Here is a 23,587-nt window from a genome sequence, read left to right as displayed (position 1 = left end):
AGATCCATGATGCCATTTTAGTGAAAGATTATCTAAATTACGAACTCGCCCGGGGGAGAAACCCTGCTTCTTCTGCAAATAAATAAAACAGGATGACTTCCCTCTTAGAAATGTGCATTTAGTACAATCCGAAACCACTGATCTGATCATTAAATTGGGTTATTTTAGCGCAAGCGGCTATTTCCACAGTACTGTGTCATATCCTCTTCCCCTCCAAACTCATATTACCAGTGTCTGCCATGTCTTGGCAGCTCTGCGTAAGCTCACTGTCTGACAGCCCCGCACTGCAAACCCTGACGCGGAGACATTCATCAGGGTCGGGGAAATATTGTTTGACTAACAATAATAGTGTTTTTATTGATTTCCTGTTGCTGTGAGTTGCTGCTTATAAGAAGCAGCACTCAATGAACACAGAGCCACCACATGCACACAAACGTAAATTCACACACACACACACACACACACACACACATTATAGAGCTTATAGCTCTGCAGTCTTCATTTTCTGCACTGATAAAATATGGCAGAGCTCAGGTAAAAGCACTGCTGACTGAATCTTTGATAGTTCTGAATTATCTCTAGGTTTAATCCTAAGTAATATCTGATGGAAGCATCTACCTGGATGTGCTGAATTGGATGAATTAGAGGAAGTGAATTATCTGCATTTTTCGGTGTCCTGGGGTGTATTTAAGTAGAATGTGATGAGTAAGACGTTGTTGCAGTGCAGCATTATGGGAAAACTACAGTTGTGAGCATGCAAACCTACCTTATCCATTACATGATACACATACACACTGAGGAACGTTGTGCTCTTGAAGTTGTTTTTTAAAATATTTCCTTACCATTGTAAAGTTAGATTCATATTGGTCTTCTTTAAAAAAAATAGAAGAGACAATATAATTCAGACCTCAAATGTATTATTTTACATTTAGAATTGTACAAGCCCCTAAAGAAGAACTAAATGGTTAAACATGTGATTTCATGTTTCTGCAGTGTTGCATGAAGGGAGAATACTGTTGGACTTTGGGGTCAAGTGACCCCTGATCGTTTGAACACATCTGTGTAATGCGGGACCAAATGTTGAGTTTATCCTTTTTTTCTTTTGACCCTCTGCAGTCTTCTTGTCGGCGAGATTGAAGAAGTTTAAACTGTGGTTTGTGGTCAATAGTATTTTTATATTTCATCAGTGCTAACCTGAGACTATCCTTCTCTTCTATTCTGTAGTTTGAAGAGCTTTGCTAAACTAACATGTTGCTTGTATGTTCCAGCAGTATTGTGCGTTTAACACTGTAACAGAGAATGGTTTCTATTTCAACCTAAACACATTATGATGCGAAACTTCCAGTGTCTTTAACCAATTATTTCTTCTCCCCAATTGAACTGGTACTCAGATGTGTCTTTGTCTCTTTTTGTCCTTTCCATTGTCAGTCTGGTTGAACCATTGCAAAGCGTTTTGTTCCCCATGTACAGAACAAGCCCTTCCTACAGAATAACATCGATTTATAACAAGGACCTTTACAAACTAAAACCATGAATGACCATTCAGAAATATTAAATACTACTCTCAACATTTGTGGTTTGAAATAAAAAATTGTTGAGATGTTAATGATTGCTTATATGTTTTATTCAGTTTATTTGTCCTCATACAATCTCTTTATTCTATTCCTCTTTGTGTTACACACATGCATCCTGAGGTCCATTCCCAACAGCACCGTCTACTGGAGGTCTTTTTCTTGTGATAGAGTTCAGTCTCACAACAGATTGCATTTCATCAGATTCACTCAAGAGCCGCATTCACACCGCAGGACTTTCCCTGGTACTTTGGTTCTTTAGTTCCGTTAGTACCAATAATGTCGCGTTCACACCGCCGGGACTACTCAGTGCCGGGAACTCTTTTGGCCATTTTCAGTCCCTGCTAGAGAGGTGGTACGAACCTGGTGATAAAAGAGTGCCAATTTCTATTCTATTTCTATTGGCTGGGCGAATTTCAAACCACGCCCCGTTAGACTCTGAATTTTTTTTGTTAGGCAGCCATTTTTTTCCTCGCTACAAAACCACATCCACACCTGAGCGAGTCGTTTTTTTGTACTTTAAAGCAGTTATGACCACACGTACTACAACACCGGAGCGGTGGAATGATGAGGAAGTGTCGGCGCTTCTGGCAATTTACTCTGAGGACGGGATGCAGCAGCTTCTACAGAAAGCAGTTCCCAACTCCAAATGTTTTGAGCGATGTTCGCAAAAGCTACTTGAGCTGGGAATCGTGCACAGATGCCGGGTAAAAATAAAGAAACTCAGGCAGGACTATACAAAAATTAAAGACCACAATAATAAGAGTGGTAACGATTTTCTATTGTTATTATATAACTATATTGCCACTGTTTTTTTAATACTGACACATAACTTGCACTAAGGTGTGTTACATTGTTTTGAAACTACTTACACTTTATTTTACATTTCACACTTTTATTTAACTTCAACATGCATACGACACACCTGGAACAGCGTGATGCCGTTATTGTTATGTCTTGACTGTGCAATAAAACAAACAAACTGGCAAAGCTTTATTTATTGTGTCCCACCCCAAATTTGCAGAATAGAAGAATGTGAGAGCAGACAGGTGTCGGTGGTTGAATTTATCTACAATGTTGCAACCTTGTGCAGCAATGGCAGGGGCAGAAACACAAGTAATTTATCATGTCATTTGTTTTAGATAATTAAGGGAAAAACACCAAACAAGGGTTAATGTCCTTTTCCAAAATCAGCCTGAGGGGGTAATATATAATAAATACATAAAGATAAAGTCCATTGTTATAATGGGGTATTTTATTTGCAAATTACCCTTATGAACTCCATCATGTCTTAGGTCGGAAAGTAAACAAAACGCCCCCCCCCCCCCCGTGTAGTTCTTCTTCTCTCATTTTTTTTTGTACTCGCCGCAAAGTGGTTTTGCGGCCTGCCAGTAAACCCAGAGATGAAGAAGACGAAGTGACGTCAGCATAATCTTGCCTCAGGGAAAGTACTGCGGTGTGAATGCGATTGGCACTAGCCCCCTGGCGGATTCAGTGCCGTGGTACTTTAGTGCCGGCACTAAAGTACGGCAAGTCCTGCGGTGTGAAAGCGGCTAAGGTCAGCCCATGTTTGTGTCTCAATGTGAAATAGTTTATTCCTTAATTACATTAGTTTGAAATGGTCCCTTCAATTGTAATTTGATCAAATATTTTTCTGTCTCGATTTAAGCCTTGTAACACTGTAATGTGCTTTTTCTACAATTTATCAGAGGTGGGGACTCGAGTTCGAGTCGCATATTTTTGGACTTGAGACTTGCTTGACTAACATTGATAAAAGACTTGACTTGACTTTGACTTGGTATTCATGACTTGAGACTTGACTTAAGCTTGAGACAGATGACTTGAAAGGACTTGACTTTTTAAAATAAAATATTTGTGTTTGTTTTTGTAGTGAGATATTACGTTTAGTTTTTTCGAAATGTGATTATAGCGCCATGCGCGCAAACCTGGCAACCCACTAGAAGGCAGGAGTCTCAGTTAACATGGCAGCGGCTAGCTTTACTCCAAAAATAGTCAAGTTTGGATTCAAGGATTATGCAGGGTCTGCAGCATAAAGATCAGTGACACGACCACCACAACATCCAACTTCATTCGTCACTACAAAAAACCCACAGAGAAAGGTAGGCTACGTGCGTGTGTTGTGTTAGCTAGAAAGCTAACGTTAAGTTTAAGCTACGTTAGACTTGGTTTCAAATCGATTAAGCATTGCAAAGAGAAGACAAAACGGTAAAGAGAGAGAGAGACAGGACATTACCCTCTCCTCAATAGTCACCAACCTGGGTGTTAAAATGGACGCCCATCTGACCTTTGAGGCCCACATTAAACAGCTGTGCAAGAACTCCTTTTATCACCTCAGGAACAGAGATGGGGTCGTTACTAAAAAAAAGTAATATATTACATATTACATATTACTTTTTAAAAAAGTAATATATGACACTACTTCGTTACTCTCTACATAAAGTAACTCGTTACTTTACTCGTTACTTTACTCGTTACTTTACTCGTTACTTTACTCGCAGGGCCGGCCCGCCCCTCCCTACTGGCAGATCACGCAGACTGCGGCGCACCTACAGTGTAAGCGCGCCACAGTTTTGCCTCTGCGAGACTCCACTTGCACCCCCAATTACTATTGCATTAAAGAAGACATAACACAAGTCTTTCTTTTGATATGCTCTAAAATAGGCTACCAGCCACACAACAAGCTAACAGTCTGTGAAACGTCAAGACACTAATTAATGAAACCAGTTCAAGACGCATTATTCTTATCATTCTTTATGAGCGCAGTAACGGTAAGGTATCTAATTACTTATGTATTTAGTATTCCATAACTTAGTAACAGAGATGGTCAAACTAAAGTGGTAGAGACAGAATTCCTACAATGAAGCGGGACATTGAACTGTTCACCCGTGAGAGGGCGATCAACAAAAGAGAGCGAGCGGCCCCGTTGAGGGAGTTTACAGATGAAAAGACTCAGCCATGTTTATGCAGCACTGCACGCGGAGATGTGGTCTCGCAAGTCACGCAGATTACATAGGCCTACATGTATATAAACCATAGACTGTAAACCTGCGGCGGAAACCCCTCTAGTCTGTCAGTGAGTGTGATTATTTTATAAAAGTAACAAAGTAACGCGTGTCGGGGCAATGTTAGTAACTGTAGTGTGATTACTAAATTATAAAAGTAACGCGTTACACTACTCCGTTACCGGCAAAAGTAATATTATTACAGTAACGCGTTACACCCAACTCTGCTCAGGAACATCGCCAAACTCCGCCCCACACTCTGTCTGACGCCGAAAAGCTGGTCCATGCCTTTGTCTCCTCCAGGCTGAACTACTGCAATGCACTCCTCATCGGGATCCCTAACAAAAGCATCCAGAAGCTCCAATACATTCAGAACAGCGCTGCTAGGATCCTGATGAGGGTGCGCAAATATGATCACATCACCCCCATCCTTAAAACACTACACTGGCTACTCGTGGAAGTGAGGATCGAATTCAAGGTCTCCGTCCTCACCCACCAGTGTGTCCATGGAACTGCCCCTCCCTACCTCAAGGAACTCCTCACCCCCCATACCTCCCTGCGGACCACCCGCTCCAGCAACTCCAACCTCCTCAAACCCCCCAGGACTAAACTCTGTACTATGGGAGACCGGGCCTTCTGCTCGGCTGCTCCCAGTCTGTGGAATGCTCTCCCCGACCAAATGAGAGCACCACAGACCGTGGAGGCTTTTAAAAAAGGCCTCAAAACCCATCTCTTCAAAAGAGCCTTTGCCTAGACCTTTTTATCACCCTTTTATTTATTTTTTATTTTTGTATTGCTTTTTATTAATTCTACCGTGTTGTGTAATGTTTATTTATACTGTTCATGCTCACTACTTGTAGCACTTCGGGATTTGAAATCAAATATGAAGTGCTTTATAAATGGAACCCATTATTAGGGCCCGAGCACGGAGTGCGAGGATACCTATTGTTATTGGTGGTATTATTATTTTTAGTCGCCATCTTTCCTGTTTTTGAGGCCTTTTGGACGCTACACAATGTTGTATAATTTTGCATAGATTCCAGAATCGGTGAAAATTACAATATTCTGGACTCAATTTGTTAAAATATTCTAACATGCTCGCTAGCGCCACCTATCTCAATTCCATTTCGGAAAAATTCACAAAGTCGCACCGTAACTCCGAATGACCTAAAATTTTGCAAACATATCCGGGTGGACCTGCTCTACAAATAATCCAATTGGAACCCTAAGCTCCGCCTACATATTTAAAAAAAAAATTGGCATAATTTACATACACAGTTAAATATTCACTTACATTTAAATGTTCAGTTTATCAACACCAAACTTCGTATACAGCATCGGTGGAGGGTCCGACACATTACCCTAGGAGATGAGCATGTTCAAACGATAAATATTTCCGCCATGAATTAAAACGTACTCGCAAAAAGGCGGGGCTTAGAAAGAAATGCTCATAATTCATCAACAATGTATCCAAACATCACAGATTTTGGTGGAAACGTTCAGTCTGTCTTGGGGAATAGGCACACCAAAGCATTTTCATTTTGTACGATAGGGGGCGCCAAAAACACCACTAATTTATAACTCAAGAGCGGATGGACTAATCTTTTTTTTTTTTTTTTACACATACTCTCGGGGCGACTACGAACTTAGATTCAAAGTGTCGAAACAAATGCAGAATGTGGGCGTGGCCTATACATTATTTTAAATTGCGATAGCATAAAATGAGCTTCGGACGCAAAACTTTGGACACACGTCAGAGCCCAGGACCTTTTCGAGAATGTAAAAGAAAAACGTACATTTTCAAAAAAACTGCTCACTAGCGCCCCCTATTGTGTGGTAGTCACATATAGTTTCTCAGAACTTCACGAATTTTGGCACAGACATCTCACATGGAATTGTGGATATATTTGTAAATACATTCCATTAGCCCCGCCCCCCAGAAAGTCGGCCATTTTGAAAAATGTGCGTTTTTCAGCCATTTTACGCACGTTCTTGCGAACTCCTCCTAGGGGAATGATCGGAAAAATTCCAATCCAGGACACGTTCAGCCCCTATCCAATATGAAACTTAATTGAGGAGCACATTTTTTTTAAATCACTCGTGGAGGTTGTAATCTAACAGCGAATACACCATTTTTGACAATTTACATGTCACAAATTACTCCAAATGACTCCAAACTACTCGGATATAGTTATTCCGATATTCACGAAACGCTGTATACATATTGCTATTATGATTGCACATATATTTCAAATTGCCTTCCATTAGCCCCGCCCCCCAGAAAGTCGGCCATTTTGAAAAATGTGCGTTTTTCAGCCATTTTACGCACGTTCTTGCGAACTCCTCCTAGGGGAATGATCAGAAAAATTCCAATGCAGGACAGGTTTAGCCCCTATCCAATAGGATACTTAATTGAGGAGCACATTTTTGAAAAATTACTCGTGGAGGTCGTAGGCTGACAGCGAATACACCATTTTTGACGATTCACATGGCGCAAATTGCTCCAAACTGCTCGCATATAGTTTTTCCGATATTCACGAAACGCTGTATACACATTACTATTATGATTGCACACATATTTCAAATTGCCTTCCATTAGCCCCGCCCCCCAGGAAGTCGGCCATTTAGAAAAATGTGCGTTTTTCATGCTTTTTAAGCACATTCTTGCAAACTCCTCCTAGGGGAATGATCGGAAAAATTCCAATCCAGAACAACTTCAGCGCATATCCAATGTCATGCTACATTGAGAAGGAATAGTCCTTCGCTCAAACGGGGAGCTCGTAGGCTAACGGAGAATGTACCATTTTTGACCAATTATATGTCAGATAAGCTACTGAGACCTGCCTGTCTGCCTGGCACATCAACTCTCACACACACACACACACACACACACACACACACACACACACACACACACACACACACACACACACACACACACACACACACACACACACACACACACACACACACACACACACACACACACACACACACACACACACACACACACACACACACACACACACACACACACACCTACTGTTAGTCCAACAATGCCCTTTGCTGGGGGCATATTCATTACAAAAGACACTCCCTGACCCTAACCCTACTGTTTATTTGTAGATATCTCCTAAAGCCTACAAATAAAGTGTGACATGTAGGCCTGTTACATTTGTTATTGAGCGATATATATTATACACACTGTTCTGCTTTCTGCACTGACCTCAGCAGCTGTTCTCACTGTAACATCACCTAACATCCAGGGCACATGTGATTAGTGAGTAAACAAACAGTAAAGGGCAGAAAGTCTGATGCACATTTGATCATCTCAAATAACTTATAATCACAACGGGAACAGTTTGCAGAGCTGTGCTTTGTTGACAGAAGTCCAGCCATGCGTCACACCTCTTTTAAACATCACTGTTGGCTGAAATCGTCTCAGGAGAATACTTCAGTGTACCCTCGGTTATAGCTCCTCTAGAGACACTCCTCTCTCCTCTAAATCAGTGTATCCTCGGTTACGGCTCCTCCAGACAGCCTCCTTGATAATCGATCCTCGACGAGCCTTTAGAGAAATTTGTTTTCCTTCGACATCCGTTTCGGGGTTGCTGCCGGAGCACCTGGGAGTCTGGGACGCGAAAATTATAGAAATGACAAACGGCTCATTTCCCAGGACTCGCGCACGTCTGCTTGACGCCAGGACGACCGGCTGCCCTCCCCGACAGGCGCACGGACGCGAGGGCCCGCTCATCACTGCGCGCACAAGTGCGACCGCAGTTTTAATTAGGGCCCGAGCACGAGAGTGCTAGGACCCAACGGCGTCCTAGCACGAAGTGCAAGGATACCTATTGTTATTCGTGGTATTATTATTATTATTCCATATTTCAATGCTTATTTTCAGGCCTTTAGGATGCTGAGAAAGTTGTATAATTTTGCACAGATTCCAGAATCGGTGAAAAATTTGATATTCTGGAGTCAATGTGTTCAAATTGTCCAACATGCTCTCTAGCGCCACCTATGGCCATTTCCGTTTTTGGAAAGATGTACAAAGTTGCACCGTAACTCCAAATGACCTGAAATTTTTCACACTTACTCGGGTGGACCTGCTCTACATATAAGGTCCAAGTACCCGTAAGCTCCGCCTACTTTATTTTTTTTAAATTAGCATAATTTGAAAAACAGTTAAATATTCACTTAAATTTCAAATTTGGGTTTTTCAACACCAAACTCAGTATACAGTATCGCCGGAGGGTCAGACACATTATCGTAGGAAATGAGCATGTTCAGTTGATAAATGTGGTCGTCATTACTCTAAATGTCTTCGCAAAAAGGCGGGGCTTAGATATAAATGCTCATAACTCATCAACAATGTACCAAAAAAACACACATTTTGGTGGTAAGGTTCAGTCTGTATTGGGGAAGAAGCACAAAAAGTAATTTCCATTTTGGACTATAGGGGGCGCCAAAAACATGACAAATGTCTAACTCATGAACTGATGGACGAAATATTTTTCTTTTTTGTAGACATACTCTGGGGATGAGTATGGACTTATATTTAAAGTGTCACAACGAATGACAAATGTGGGCGTGGCCTGTACTTTTTTTTTTATGACGATGAGCTAAAATGGTTTTCGTTACGCAAAAATTGGTACACGAGTCACAGCCCACGACCTTTTCCATAATGTAAAAAAAAAACCTACATTTTCAAAAAAACTGCTCACTAGCGCCCCCTATTGTGTGGTAGTCGCATATAGTTTCTCAGAACTTCACGAATGTTGGCACAGATATTCCTCATGGAATTGCGGACATATTTGTACATACATTCCATTAGCCCCGCCCCCCAAAAAGTCGGCCATTTTGAAATATGTGCGTTTTTTATGCATTTTAAGCACATTCGTGCGGATTCCTCCTAGGGGAATGATCGGAAAAATTCCAATCCAGGACACGTTCAGCCCCTATCCAATATGATACTTAATGGAAAAGAATATTTTTGATAGCTCAATCGTGGAGGTCGTAAGCTAACAGCGAATACACCATTGTTGACGATTTACATGTCGCAAATTACTCCAAATTACTCGGATATAGTTAATCCGATATTCACGAAACGCTGTATACATATTGCTATTATGATTGCACACATATTTCAAATTGCCTTCCATTAGCCCCGCCCCCCAGAAAGTCGGCCATCTTTTAAAATGTGCGGTTTTCAGCCATTTTACGCACGTTCTTGCGAACTCCTCCTAGGGGAATGATCGGAAAAAATCCAATCCAGGACAAGTTCAGCCCATTTCCAATGTGATGCTAAATTGCGAAGGAATAGTTGATCGCTCAAACGACGACTTCGTAAGCGAACGGAGAACTTTCCATTTTTGACGATTTACATGTCACAAATTACTCCAAATACTCGCGTATACTTTTTCCAATATTCAGGAAACGCTGTATACATATTACTATTATGATTGCACACATATTTCAAATTGCCTTCCATTAGCCCCGCCCCCAGAAAGTCGGCCATTTTGAAAAATGTGCGTTTTTCAGCCATTTTACGCACGTTCTTGCAAACTCCTCCTAGGGGGAATGATCAGAAAAATTCCAATGCAGGACAGGTTTAGCCCCTATCCAATAGGATACTTAATTCAGGAGCACATTTTTGAACAATTACTCGTGGAGGTCGTAGGCTAACAGCGAATACACCATTTTGACTATTCACATGGCGCAAATTGCTCCAAACTGGTCGCATATAGTTTTTTCCGATATTCACGAAACGCTGTATACATATTGCTATTATGATTGCACACATATTTCAAATTGCCTTCCATTAGCCCCGCCCACCAGAAAGTTGGCCATTTTGAAAATTGGCCGTTTTTCATGCATTTTAAGGACATTTCTGTAAACTCCTCATAGGGGAATGATCGGAACAATTCCAATCCAGGACAACTTCAGCGCATATCCAATGTCATGCTACATTGAGAAGGAATAGTCCTTCGCTCAAACGGGGAGCTCGTAGGCTAACGGAGAATGTACCATTTTTCACCAATTATATGTCAGATAAGCTACTGAGGCCTGCCTGTTTGCCTGGCACATCAACTCTCACACACACACACACACACACACACACACACACACACACACGCACACACACACACACACACACACACACACACACACACACACACACACACACACACACACACACACACACACACACACACACACACACACACACACACCTACTGTTAGTCCAACAACACCCTTTGCTGGCGGCATATTCATTACAACTGACACCTATACACTCGCTAACCCTAACCCTAACCCTAATGTTTATTTGTAGATATCTCCTAAAGCCTACAAAAAAAAGTGTGACATGTAGGCCTGTTACTTTTGTTATTGAGCGATATATATTATACACACTGTTCTGCTTTCTGCACTGACCTCAGCAGCTGTTCTCACTGTAACATCACCTAACATCCAGGGGACATGTGATTAGTGAGTAAACAAACGGTAAAGGGCAGAAAGTCTGATGCACATTTTATCATCTCAAATAACTTATAATCACAACAGGAACAGTTTGCAGAGCTGTGCTTCATTTGACAGAAGTCCAGCCATGCGTCACGCCTCTTTTAAACATCACTGTTGGCTGAAATCGTCTCAGGAGAATACTTCAGTGTACCCTCGGTTATAGCTCCTCCAGAGACACTCCTCTCTCCTCTAAATCAGTGCATCCTCGGTTACGGCTCCTCCAGACAGCCTGACTCGATAATCGATCCTCGACGACCCTTTAGAGAAATTTGTTTTCCTTCGACATCCGTTTCCGGGTCGCTGCCGGAGCACCTGGGAGTCTGGGACGCGAAAATTAGAGAAATGACAAACGGCTCATTTCCCAGGACTCGCGCGCGTCTGCTTGACGCCGGGACGACCTGCCGCCCTCCCCGACAGGCGCACGGACGCGAGGGCCCGCTCATCACTGCGCGCACAAGTGCGACCGCAGTTTTAATTATTATTATTATTAGAGAGAGATGCCTCGTTTATTTCCCCTGTGTTATTATCAGAAGTTACTGTAAACTTTTGAATAATGTAGTTCATCTACTTTTAGTAGTTTGTTTAAATGTTTTAATTATATTGTTTTTGTTTGTAGAAGTGCATCATTCCTTGATTTATTGTAGAATGAATCTGAATTTTTTGATCTGTTATGATGATAAACTGAAGCAATTTAAAAATGAACCCAATTAAGTGAGTTTTAAATCGTCCTTAGTTTATAAGGAAATTATGAAGGGGAACAAATTAAATGATTTGAAAATGATATCTATGTAGGTGCTGACGCTGTTGGCGGTTCTAGTGTTAACAGACATTTAAATTAAAATATGTGTAATGGCAAATGCCATATATGATTTTCTTACCTGGAATTGTGCCTTTTTGAACAGACTTTTTGATTGAGTCCTCGCTATATTGTCTGCAGTTCTAGGGTTAATATTAATCTAATATGATTGTCATCGGTCTAAATTAGATTTCAAATGATTAACTGTGTATGTAATGAAGATCATAGTAAGTGTGGGTTAAATCCATTTTCATAACCACTGTCTTTTAACTGATTTTAAATGCGGAAACTGGGCTTATTCATCAGAATTTCGTATGACTTGACATAGTGACATCACTGTCACACGCACTTCTATTGGCTAGCGCTCCAACTAATTGTACGTGATAGTCTAAGGGGCGGGACATCTCTAAGCGGCTAACCAATCAGAGCAGACTGAGCTCTGGGACAGAGGGTGAAAAGAGGTGCTGCAGCACAGGCAGTATGGAAAAAATAAAGAGCTTTTATTTAGGTTCTGCTTCTGATACTAAATTGTTTTAAAAGTGTTTTACAGTCCCCTCCAGTGTGGGATTTTCACGGCGGCCATGACGGCCATGGCCATCATTGCCCCTCGGTCTGGCCGTGAAGCCCTGAAAATATCGCATCATCTGCAGGAAAGTGGCTAGTGTCTGAGGGCTTCTTTATATTTAATAAACTATGAATGAATATATCAATTTAACGGGAAGAAACTCAGCTAATTGATCACAAAGCTAATGCTGAGCCTCTAAATTAGCCCTGGGCGAAAAAATGCTAACATCGTTTGCACAGAAAACACAGTATAACACCCTTATTACTTATCGTAACTGCACATCCAACATATCGATTAGTATCGTGAGAATACACAGAATCATGGCCGTATCTACCATTGAGGTCACCGAGGTCCGGACCTTGGTAATATTTTCCGAGCTGTGTATATAACAAAACTTGTGAAATAATTACACTAAACGAGGTTGTTTGTAGTACTTCCATTTACTGACCATGGGGGCGCTGCATAACTACGTAGCCTCGATTAAAGCAAACAGAAGAAGACGACATGTATCAAGAAATCACCGCAGCCCGGACTTGTACCGGAGCAGCGGAGGAGTGATGAGGTATCTAGAGATCTGAGTCCAGCGGGCTGCTTGTGTTTCTGCTCATCAGGACATCATATGACCAGCAGATCCTGTGTGAACGCTCTACGTTAGTCAGTGGACGTCCGATAACATGCACACTAACTTATATTGCAGCTATAGGCTATACTTTGGTTTAAATTGCGTGAATAAACTAGCTAGAGAGCTAAAGTTAATTACATTCATCCAATGTCAGAAGGATTACCTTTTAACAAACGTTGTAATGCTTTTCTTTTATTTCAATTTGAGTAAAACATCGAAGATATAACATTGTATTGTTTCACAGACTGACTCAGATATAGAGAAGACTAATACGTCAGTCGAACATCAGCTTGTGGAGAGAGAGAGAGAGAGAGAGAGAGAGAGAGAGAGAGAGAGAGAAGAGAGAGAGAGAGAGATAGAGAGAGGAGATCGATCTAGATAGCTATATAGAGAGAGAGCTCTGATCGAGCTGATCTGAAAGCTAGCCTCGCTCAGCTCAGATCGCTCGTCTCTAGCTCTCTATCTCTCGCTCTCTCGTCTCTCTCTCTCTCTCTCGGATCTGATCTATCAGAGAGAGGGAGAGAGAGAAATGTTGTCTATAACAATAGTCTTGTGATGATTGTCATCATAAACATTACAAGTGTATAAAACACAATTTGCTTACATTCTTTGTTCTTCTTTTGAGAATCAAACAAAACAGATTTAACATTAAAAAAAGAATGGCAAACAAGACAAGTGAATGAACTAAATTGTGACTTGACATTGCCTTTTGATTCACTGGCAGGAGCGACAAGTGAAGAGGAGCAAAAAGTTGAACAACGAGGGAGAGATTGAACAAAGAGAAAGCGTAGAGGACAGAGAGAGTAATGAACAGGAAGAAGACAGAGAGACTCAAGAAGATGGAAGAGAGGCTGTAGGTTAGCCGTCAGGGCCCTCTGTGAGGGCCTAAGATATTCTACAAAATAATATTTAAAAACATTAAAACAAATTATATATTTTTTTAGTTATATTTTTCATTAGTTTTACCAAAATAACTTGATTTAATTGTATTTAAAATAACATTTCCAAAGAAATAAATCCTTCGAATCTGCCTATTCAGTTTATGTTGGAATGTGAAGAGTTAAATGAAAGAAGCTCGTCTCTGCAAGTTACTGTGAAGAGAGGAGCTGTTGGACGTCCAGGCGGTCCAGCTATGAATTCACAGAGGGCCCCGCTATAGTAACTGAACGAGAGAGTAATGTCAAATGACAGTACAATTGACCAATCATATCTTCCCGCTAAATGGGTGGGTGTTATTATCGTGGACTTTATGACAAGTTCTGCCCGCTGTGAAACGGTTCTTGTTTCCATAGCAACAACAACTTCCTGTCGACAGCGTTAACTCGCCTTCAAAATAAAAGCATGCCAAATTACACTTAAGACATACAACTGCAACGAAAGTAACAAACACAATGCAATATCCTTTTCAATTTCAAAGAACACAAATAGGGTTATTTACAGGTGTTGTTTTGTGTGGTAGAGGGTCGCTTTCATTGATGCGTTTTGCACCCCGGGCCGTTGTTTTGATATTCCGCTGAAGTATACGTATACGCTGTGACGTAATAACTCGAGGGAAGGGGTGGGGGTCAGAGGGCCTAGGTATAAAAGTCACGGCTCGCCACTGATGTTGACAATGTTTTGTGATCATTTTAGCCTCTTCTGCATGTCCAGATCATTAATAGTAACAATCAACTGATTCTTATTCTTATTCTTATTACACTTTCAAAATAATTGATGCTGACATTGTCAGCCCACTGACATGGTTTGAAATCGATATATTATCCAATTTGTGACCCCCCATAGGACTTAAAAAGCACCATAACTAGATCATGAAAATCCCAAAAATCTCGGGGGATATCCCCCGAACTCCCCTAGCATGTTTGGACCTCGGTATTTAGGAAATCCTGGATACGGCCCTGCACAGAATCGATAGGTATATACATCATCACTCCATGATAAGAACTCGCAACATAATAAACAAAAACAGACATCAAAACACGTGGCGCTAGGTAACCAAAACAGCAATATTGTTTAACTTTGTCGTTGTCTGATCAAAAGTTGTCTTCAATGGCATTAAAACGATAAAAACGCTGCTGAAGGTTAATCCATAGGTTAGTCCAATGTGTCTGTGTCCCTTTGAAATGATTTCTAATAATCCATCAGCAATAAACCAACTTTTAAGTTTTCAGATTTCAGAGCGTGAGACAGGTTTCTATTTGGAGAAACTGCGTGCGCATAGCCCCGACTTCACAATGGTAACGTTGGTGTGTATGTGGAATTTCCCCTTCGATTCTATTGGCTCTAACGGTTCAAAAGAGATGTCAATCATCAAAATCGACCAATGGGTTCCAGAAAAATGGCAAAAACGCCCATTTCCACCCAAATGACCCCAGAGGTGGAGTTTTTTTTGCTAAACCTCTCTAAAGGTCAAATGTCACTTGTTTTGCATCAATCTTGATACAGGGTACTTATTATATGTTGTACTTTGGATTCCTAAAGCTTTTAGTCTACTGTCCCATCATTCAAGGTTAGTTTTCACTAAGTAAAAAATATTTTTTGGACGGACACTATAATTTACAGTTCAATCTGAATTCTATATTGATTCTGACTTTTCTACATCCAACTCACAGGTTTATCATTACTTTGAGAAAAACCAAGTGGAAACCAACTACGACAAAATTAACCTATTTTACCGTGATTTAATTGTAACACACGTTTCAAAATGATGCCGAAGTAACAACATACTGATACCGGTCTGCAGACAAGACGGCAGGCGAAAAACGTTTTAAACTGCGTGTTTTCTGAATGGAGATCAGATCGATCAGGCTAAACTGACCTGTATCTGCTCCGTCCACACACACAACAACGTACTAAAGACAGAATTAAACCAGCGACTGTATTCACCATGACACAGACAGTCTGTGGTTTGTACATGTTTAACTTTTGTCTAGTTTCTGAACAGCTATGAGGAGCTGTGAGGAGTTGATTAAAGAGACTCTCGTACACACACACACACACACACACACACACACACACACACACACACACACACACACACACACACACACACACACACACACACACACACACACTTTTGCATTTCAAAGTATTGCTTGTTCATACAATTGAATGTTGGAGCTTCACTGTGCACTGCTGCATGATGTATGTGCAGAGTTTGACCCTTGAAGGCTGTTTCTTCTGCTCTGAAATGGAATATATTTGTTACATATTAATATAATTTTTTATTTGATTTTGGATTTGTGAATGGGAGAAGTAGTAGATGGAATTATACCAAACACAAATTATTCAAAGTAGAGTATTTCATTGTATATACGGTAATACTAAGGAGGCATAGGCCTATATGATGATATATGATATATGATCCGAATACCAACTCACAACCCACTGCACCACACGCCACCACACGGGAGGCGTGTGGTGCAGTGGGTTGTGAGTTGGTATTCGGATCAGGAGGTCACAGGTTCAAACCCCACTGCAGTCAGCATGTCCCTGAGACACTTCACCCCAAATTGCTCCTGTGGGGATTGCCCACAGTATTGAGTATGTAAGTCGCTTTGGATAAAAGCGTCTAACAAGTGACATGTACTGTAATGTAATGTAATAATGTTTGACATTATTGATACAAAAAAAAGTGATTTGCTTTCCATGTAATTCGTGTGTTTTTCTTATGAGAAAGTGAAGTTATTTATTTGTAAGCTCCAAATCCAAATGTTACCCTCAATGGCCTTTGTGCCCTGAAAAAATGTGTGACACCAAAGGCCAAATGGCCGTGCCCCTAAAATGACGAAAATCCAAGCCTGTTCCCCTCCAAAACTATTGCTTTATTTTGTAAACTGAAAACAATTAGGTTTGACATCAAAAGATGAATATGAGACAAAAGGTCAGTATTTCAACTTTTAATTCCAGGTATTTACATCTAGATCTGTTAAACAACTGAGAAGATAGCACCTTTTGTTTAAACCCACCCATTTTTCAAGTGAGCAAAAGTATTGGAACATACAGACAGGTGTTTTTTGTAAAGAGACATCACCAACAATCTCCAGAGGGCAGGAGGGAAGGTATCAAAATCCACCGTTAGCAGAAGACTTTGGGAACAAAAGCACAGAGGCTACACCAGAAGATGCAAACTACTCATTAGCAATAAGAATAGGTAGGCCAGATTTGAATTTGCCAAAAAGTACAGAGACGAGGCTCAAAAGTTCTGGGACAAAGTTTTATGGACAGATGAACCTTTAGTAAAGTGATGGAACGTGTGGAAAAAGAAAGGATCCGCTCATAATTCCAAACACACAAGCTCATCTGTAAAACATGGTGGAGGTAATGTCATGGCTTGGGCTTGCATGGCTTCTTCTGGATGGGCTCATTGATCTTCATTGATGATGTAACACAGGATGGCAGCAGCAAAATGAACTCAGAAGTCTACCGAGACATTTTGTCTGCCAATTTAAAGAGAGATGCAACCAAACTGATCGGGAGATGCTTCATCATGCCGCAAGACAACCCAAAACACACTTCCAAAACAACCAAGGAGTTTATCAGGGAAAAGAAGTGGAAGGTTCTAGACTGGCCAAGTCAATCTCCAGACTACAATCCTATTGAGCGTGCATTACACCTGCTAAAGAGTAGACTGACACAAACAACAACTGAAAGAGGCTTAGGTGAAAGCCTGGAAAAGCATCACAAAAGAAGAATGCAAAAGTTTGGTGATGTCAATGGGTCGCAGGCTTGATGCAGTTATTGCAAGCAAAGGATTTGCAACTAAATACTAAGTATTATTCACTTTTCACACTATTTTAGGTCTCTGTTCCAATACTTTTGCTCACTTGAAAAATGGGTGGGTTTAAACAAAAGGTGCTATCTTCTCAGTTGTTTAACAGATCTAGATGTATACCTGGAATTAAAAGCTGAAATACTGACCCTTTGTCTCATATTCATCTTTTGATGTCAAACCAAATTGTTTTCAGTGTACAGCAAAAATAAAGCAATTGGCCTCGCTGTTCCAATAGTTTTGGAGGGAACTGTATATCTATTCCTCTGGGCCTTAATCTTCATTATTTAGGAATTTCTTTTAGGATTTTTAAAACCCCAAATGTATAAACACAAACTAGCTCCATAGTCATTTATGTTGACAAATAAAAAATATACAATATCACTTTGAGATTGTATCCTTAACCAAAGTTCACTCAACACATTTGTCTCACGTCAACCTCCGCTCATCGTCACCAGTGATTATTCTTGCAGAGGCTGATTCAGCTTCGCTTTAATGATACCTGTCTGCAGCCTGTCTCCACGGAGCAGACACCTGTAAAAAAACAAAACAAAAAAACATCCAGCTTGTCTGTGTCCTCTCAGCCGCGCTCACATTACACCTAATGAGAACACTCCGGTTGTCCACACATGAACATCATAATGTCATTCCTTTACGGGACAGTGTGTCTGGGAGATTTTGACTCGTGCCTCTTCTGTCACTCAGTGGTTTTATTCATCATCACCATGATGTTCCAGTGCTGTCAGTGTGTGCACCTCTGAAATGGCCCGATGAGGAATCGTTCCGCCGTTGAGTCTTATGTCACTGTCATGCCAACAGCTGCTGTCAACAACCCTCCCAGGGATCATTCAGTGTGCAAACATTTAGAAGATGTAGCAGCCTCAATGGAGATATTCCGGCCATTAGGCTGCCTAGAAATCTGACTAGAGAAAAAAAAACTGATTTTGTTAATAATTTTGTCAGAAATGTCCAGTTGCATTGCTCTAAATGCTTTAGGCTGAATCGTAAGTTAGCATTGCAAGGGCTACCTCGCATTAAAACAATGGGATTTTTCTATTGGGTTTTCGGAATATTGTGGAAATGAGATACATGTTTATGATACTTTAACATTTTTCTCAGCAGCACATATTAACACCACTTTTATTATTTTTGAAGTGTTAATGGAATCGCCAGAAGTAAACAGCTAATGTTAGGCTATAAACAAACTACCTCACGACCACATGACCTAACATCACTCCTGCTGCTAGGCTAAAGGTGGCTAATGGTCGTTGTGATGACATTTAGTAGTCTCACTTAGTGACTTGTAAGCAACTGCTGTTTTAAGACCACATGAAAAAGTATGACATTCACCAGTGGGGTGTTGACTGATGTATTTTATGTTGTAGAACAAAACGTAAAAACAAAACGTTTTACTCCACTACATTTATCTGACATTTAATTGAATTTACAGATTCAGATTATCTGCTTGTATAAAATATTATTTTGTACAATACTTATTTTTGGTGTGCCAGGTAATTAAATTAGCACCACATTAACTAGCTGTGATGAACACATTAATGCATCCATAATTATTATTATTCACTTTTGATTCTAAAAGTATCTTTCTATGGCAATACTTTAGACTTTTACTTGTAACATAGTTTGTTTACAATGTAGTATTGCTTCCATTACTAAAATATAATATCGGAATACTTTTTCAACCATTGTTAAAAATAAATAAAGCTAAAAATGGCTGCTACCTCAATTTCTTTTGGACTGAGAATTGTTCGCATTTCAAAAAACAATTATATTAAACTGACAGCTCTTGTGAAGAATAAGGTTTCCCCGCTGCTGCCCTTACTGTTGTGTCCAACCTTCATGTAAAGAGTCATTTCTATGGAGAGATTGGACACACGACCACACATGGAGATGTTCCTCGTGGATTTTCTTTTTGATTAGTATTCTCGGCAGTGCATGCGTGCCCTGCTATTTTCTTTTGCATTTAATAACAGAGGTTTCAACTATCACGGCGCTCGTTTCTCCTGACATGCATTCAGCCTTCCGCCTTTTGCTCCGAAGAAAATAACAGTGGATCACCCCAAGCAGAAGTTTCATTGCCTTGTGAATCAGTTTACATTTCAGATTCACATATCTCCATATTTACACCCTGGTTGCCTTCTGCCTGCTGCACTTTGTGTTTTGACATTTATTGCAAACAAGGTTTTTTGCTACACGTTCATCTTTTTTGTTAAAACATTTTCTGAGAGAGATGTGAATATTTTCTTTTTGTTAGTTGTTATGCAAGTTCGGGATTGTAAGACACAAATAATTGAGATGTCACTTAATTTAACTTAAATTAGATTTTGAAAGGAAACACAAACTTTAATCAAAGATGTCCCTTTGTGTTTTTTGTGGATGTAAAGCTGATACAGGTGAATATAGTTTACATTTAACTAATAGATATCACTGAGAAATGTAAGCTAAGACTATAATATTATGTTTTACATGTCTTATGAAATGATATGTATAAATATGCAAATAGGGCAATATTTATTGCTAGGGTTTTGTCAATTAAGGAGAAATCTACAGACACACATTTAGTCAAATAAAACACTTTATGGGATTTTTGGATGTTGTTTTTCCACCTGTCTGAAAGAACACTGCAAGGAAAGCAAAATAGCCCAAACTTAAGATGGACCAATGCATGAAAAGTAATGTTTTTGCCTTTATTGGTTTGCCTTACAGAGCAAGTATTCCTCAAAAGAAGCACTATGATGTAGCTTGTAAAAATGTTGCGTTTTATATTTCATTGGATATTGGTTGATAAAAGATGTTATTAAATGAGATACAAAAAAAACACGTTACTATTGAACAATCAACCGAGGTGTTGTTAGTGTTGAGACATAGAAAACATTAATATTTCCCGACCTTATTGATCAATCATACCTGGGAGGGCGGGCTCTCAGTTAGGTTGGATTTTGGAGACTTATATAGAGTACATATTTGATAGGAGTTCAAGTGTTTTGATCCAAACTCTCTGTAAACACTTTAAAGCTGCAAAAAGATTGAATGAAAGTTTACCTCAGCATCTGCACCACCTGCTGCTGTTTGATTCTCAGCTTAGAGAGATTCAACATCATACCTACAGCTGCATAACCCGAAGCAGCCAAATGGGGTGCAGCCCATAAGCCAACCTTCAGTTAAAGAATCATTCATTATTAGATTGTAAGCACTAAAGCATCAATGTGTGAGTAAGATTTTACTAGTAGATATAATAGAGTAAAACAACATATTTTGCTTAGTATAAAGAAGCATAAATGAAAAATAATGTAAAGTACCAGAACCTCAAAATTGTACTTATACTGAACAAAAATATAAACGCAACACTTTTGTTTTTGCTCCCATTTTTCATGAGATGAACTCAAAGATCTAAAACATTTTCTATAAACACAAAATAACCATTTCTCTCAAATATTGTTCACAAATCTGAAAAAATCTGTGATAGTGAGCACTTCTCCTTTACCGAGATAATCCATCCCACCTCACAGGTGTGGCATATCAAGATGCTGATTAGACAGCATGATTATTGCACAGGTGTGCCTTAGGCTGGCCACAATAAAAGGCCACTCTGAAATGTTCAGTTTTGCTTTATTGGGGGGGTCTGAAAACCAGTCAGTAGCTGGTGTGAGGGTTAGGGGTAGGGTTAAGGTTAGGGTAATGTTGTGAATCGAGTGGCCCATGGTGGTGGTGGGGTTATGGTATGGGCAGGCGTATGTTATGGACGACGAACACAGGCCACTCGATTCACAACATTACCCTAACCCTAACCCTCACACCAGATACTGACTGGTTTTCGGACCCCCCCAATAAAGCAAAAATGCACGTTTCAGAGTGGCCTTTTATTGTGGCCAGCCTAAGGCACACCTGTGCAATAATCATGCTGTCTAATCAGCATCTTGATATGCCACACCTGTGAGGTGGGATGGATTATCTCGGCAAAGGAGAAGTGCTCACTATCACAGATTTTTTCAGATTTGTGAACAATATTTGAGAGAAATGGTTATTTTGTGTATATAGAAAATGTTTTAGATCTTTGAGTTCATCTCATGAAAAATGGGAGCAAAAACAAAAGTGTTGCGGCTACACATTTTGGCCTTTGTTTTGCTTTATATTACAATAAATGTTTTAAGAACTATTGCTTCATCCCACTGTTTTTTGTCATGGCCTAGAATCGGGGTTATGACACGACACTGCATGCTTTTAAAAGGTAAAATCTAACCGTCTCTCTCTGCTTCCCCTAGCACGGAGGGAGGAGGACAATGGGGGTCGGTGGGGTTCCCCCCCAGGCCCTGCTGTGGCTCTTCCTGATCAGCTTCATCGCTCTGGCGACGCCCCTCAACCCGGACGACCCCAATGTGTGCAGCCACTGGGAGAGGTCAGTCCCCCCCCCATATAGTTTACTCTCCAATATTCATAAACGCTGCTCAAAACTGCCGCAGCGAGCTAATGGACTCCCTGCCACAAATCAGGGACCGAGGGTTTGCCAATGATCAAAAGCAAAAGGGAAAAGGTTTACTCCTAGGGACACGGCGAGGCCGTAAATCCAGAGCCATGCTAATGTGACTGCTTGAGTGGTCTCGCCACTCAGTGCAACACTGAGTAAAAAGCACAATGTCATTTCTGATGAGAGCTACAGAGTGCATGTGCTGTGATCGATAATCTCTCAGTGTAATCAGCGGGAATTGTGGAAATGGATATTACCTCTATTACAGTTTTCACTTTTCGCCAAAGGTTAGACTCAGTTCAGTAACCTTTATTCAACACAGGAGTGTCAACACCTGGGTCAGCTACAGTAGGTATTGTTCCAGGTAAACAAAATTAGCCCCTGAAGAGACAATATCAGAAATCAAAAATGTAGTTCTGTCCAGATTCTTTAAAAATGTGTGTTTTTGAGGGCAACTGGAAAAGAAAAACATGAATTGAAGTGCAACAGGCTTCTTGTTAATGTATTATTGATATATGTATTCAAAATTAGGGATTCAATTCTGCATGTGTCTTTTAGCGATGGTTTTCAGGCACCCCGGTAATATGTGTTTGATTTGTCCTATCCCTCCAGCTATGCAGTGACTGTGCAGGAGTCGTACGCCCATCCATTCGACCAGGTCTACTACACCCGCTGCACCGACATCCTCAACTGGTTCAAATGCACCAGACACAGGTATGGACTCAGACAGCTACTCATGGTAGCTGCAGAGGGCACTGTTGCAGCAACAAGTGATTATTATCACTATCATCTAATTCTTTAATTAACCAATTCATGAATTTAGTTTAGAAATGGCATGAAATTCAAAAGCCATAGGAGACGCCCTTACATTGCTAATTTAGTTTTGACAAACAGTTCAAATATAAATTCATTTCAATTGACTGTAATATTGAAATCAAGAATAGCTTTTTTCCTCGATAAATGTAAAAATAAAAGTAAAAAAAGTGTGTTAATCATCTATTCCACAACTTCGACAAGCTTTCTGCAGATTACAGTTAATGGCTTTTAGACCTAATTAAAATACAAAATGTATGTATGCATTTAATTTGAAAGCAGAGCTTTGACTTTCTTGCTCCGATACATACTCTTGATATAAGGCACAATAGCACATTTGAACTACATGGGCAAAATAATTCAGAATAGCAATATTATAGAGATCTATAAAAGATTTCTGTAAAATGTATCTTCAACTTTGTGT

General features: G+C 40.2%; 1 protein-coding gene across 3 annotated transcripts in view; it reads left to right on the top strand.

The window, feature by feature from the left end:
- Positions 1–23,587, top strand: part of LOC117557819 (multiple epidermal growth factor-like domains protein 11) — a 164,834-nt gene that overhangs the window by 27,932 nt on the left and 113,315 nt on the right. For all 3 annotated transcript variants that reach the window (XM_034233766.1, XM_034233765.1, XM_034233764.1), the window contains exons 2-3: positions 22,148–22,281; positions 22,963–23,064. In XM_034233766.1, coding sequence (XP_034089657.1) covers positions 22,148–22,281; positions 22,963–23,064 — 236 coding nt within the window. The remainder of the gene's footprint in view (positions 1–22,147; positions 22,282–22,962; positions 23,065–23,587) is intronic.

The sequence above is a fragment of the Gymnodraco acuticeps genome, unplaced genomic scaffold, assembly GCF_902827175.1.
Source record: "Gymnodraco acuticeps unplaced genomic scaffold, fGymAcu1.1, whole genome shotgun sequence".
NCBI classification, from domain to species: Eukaryota; Metazoa; Chordata; class Actinopteri; order Perciformes; family Bathydraconidae; genus Gymnodraco; species Gymnodraco acuticeps.
This window is presented reverse-complemented; position numbering and strand designations above follow the sequence as displayed.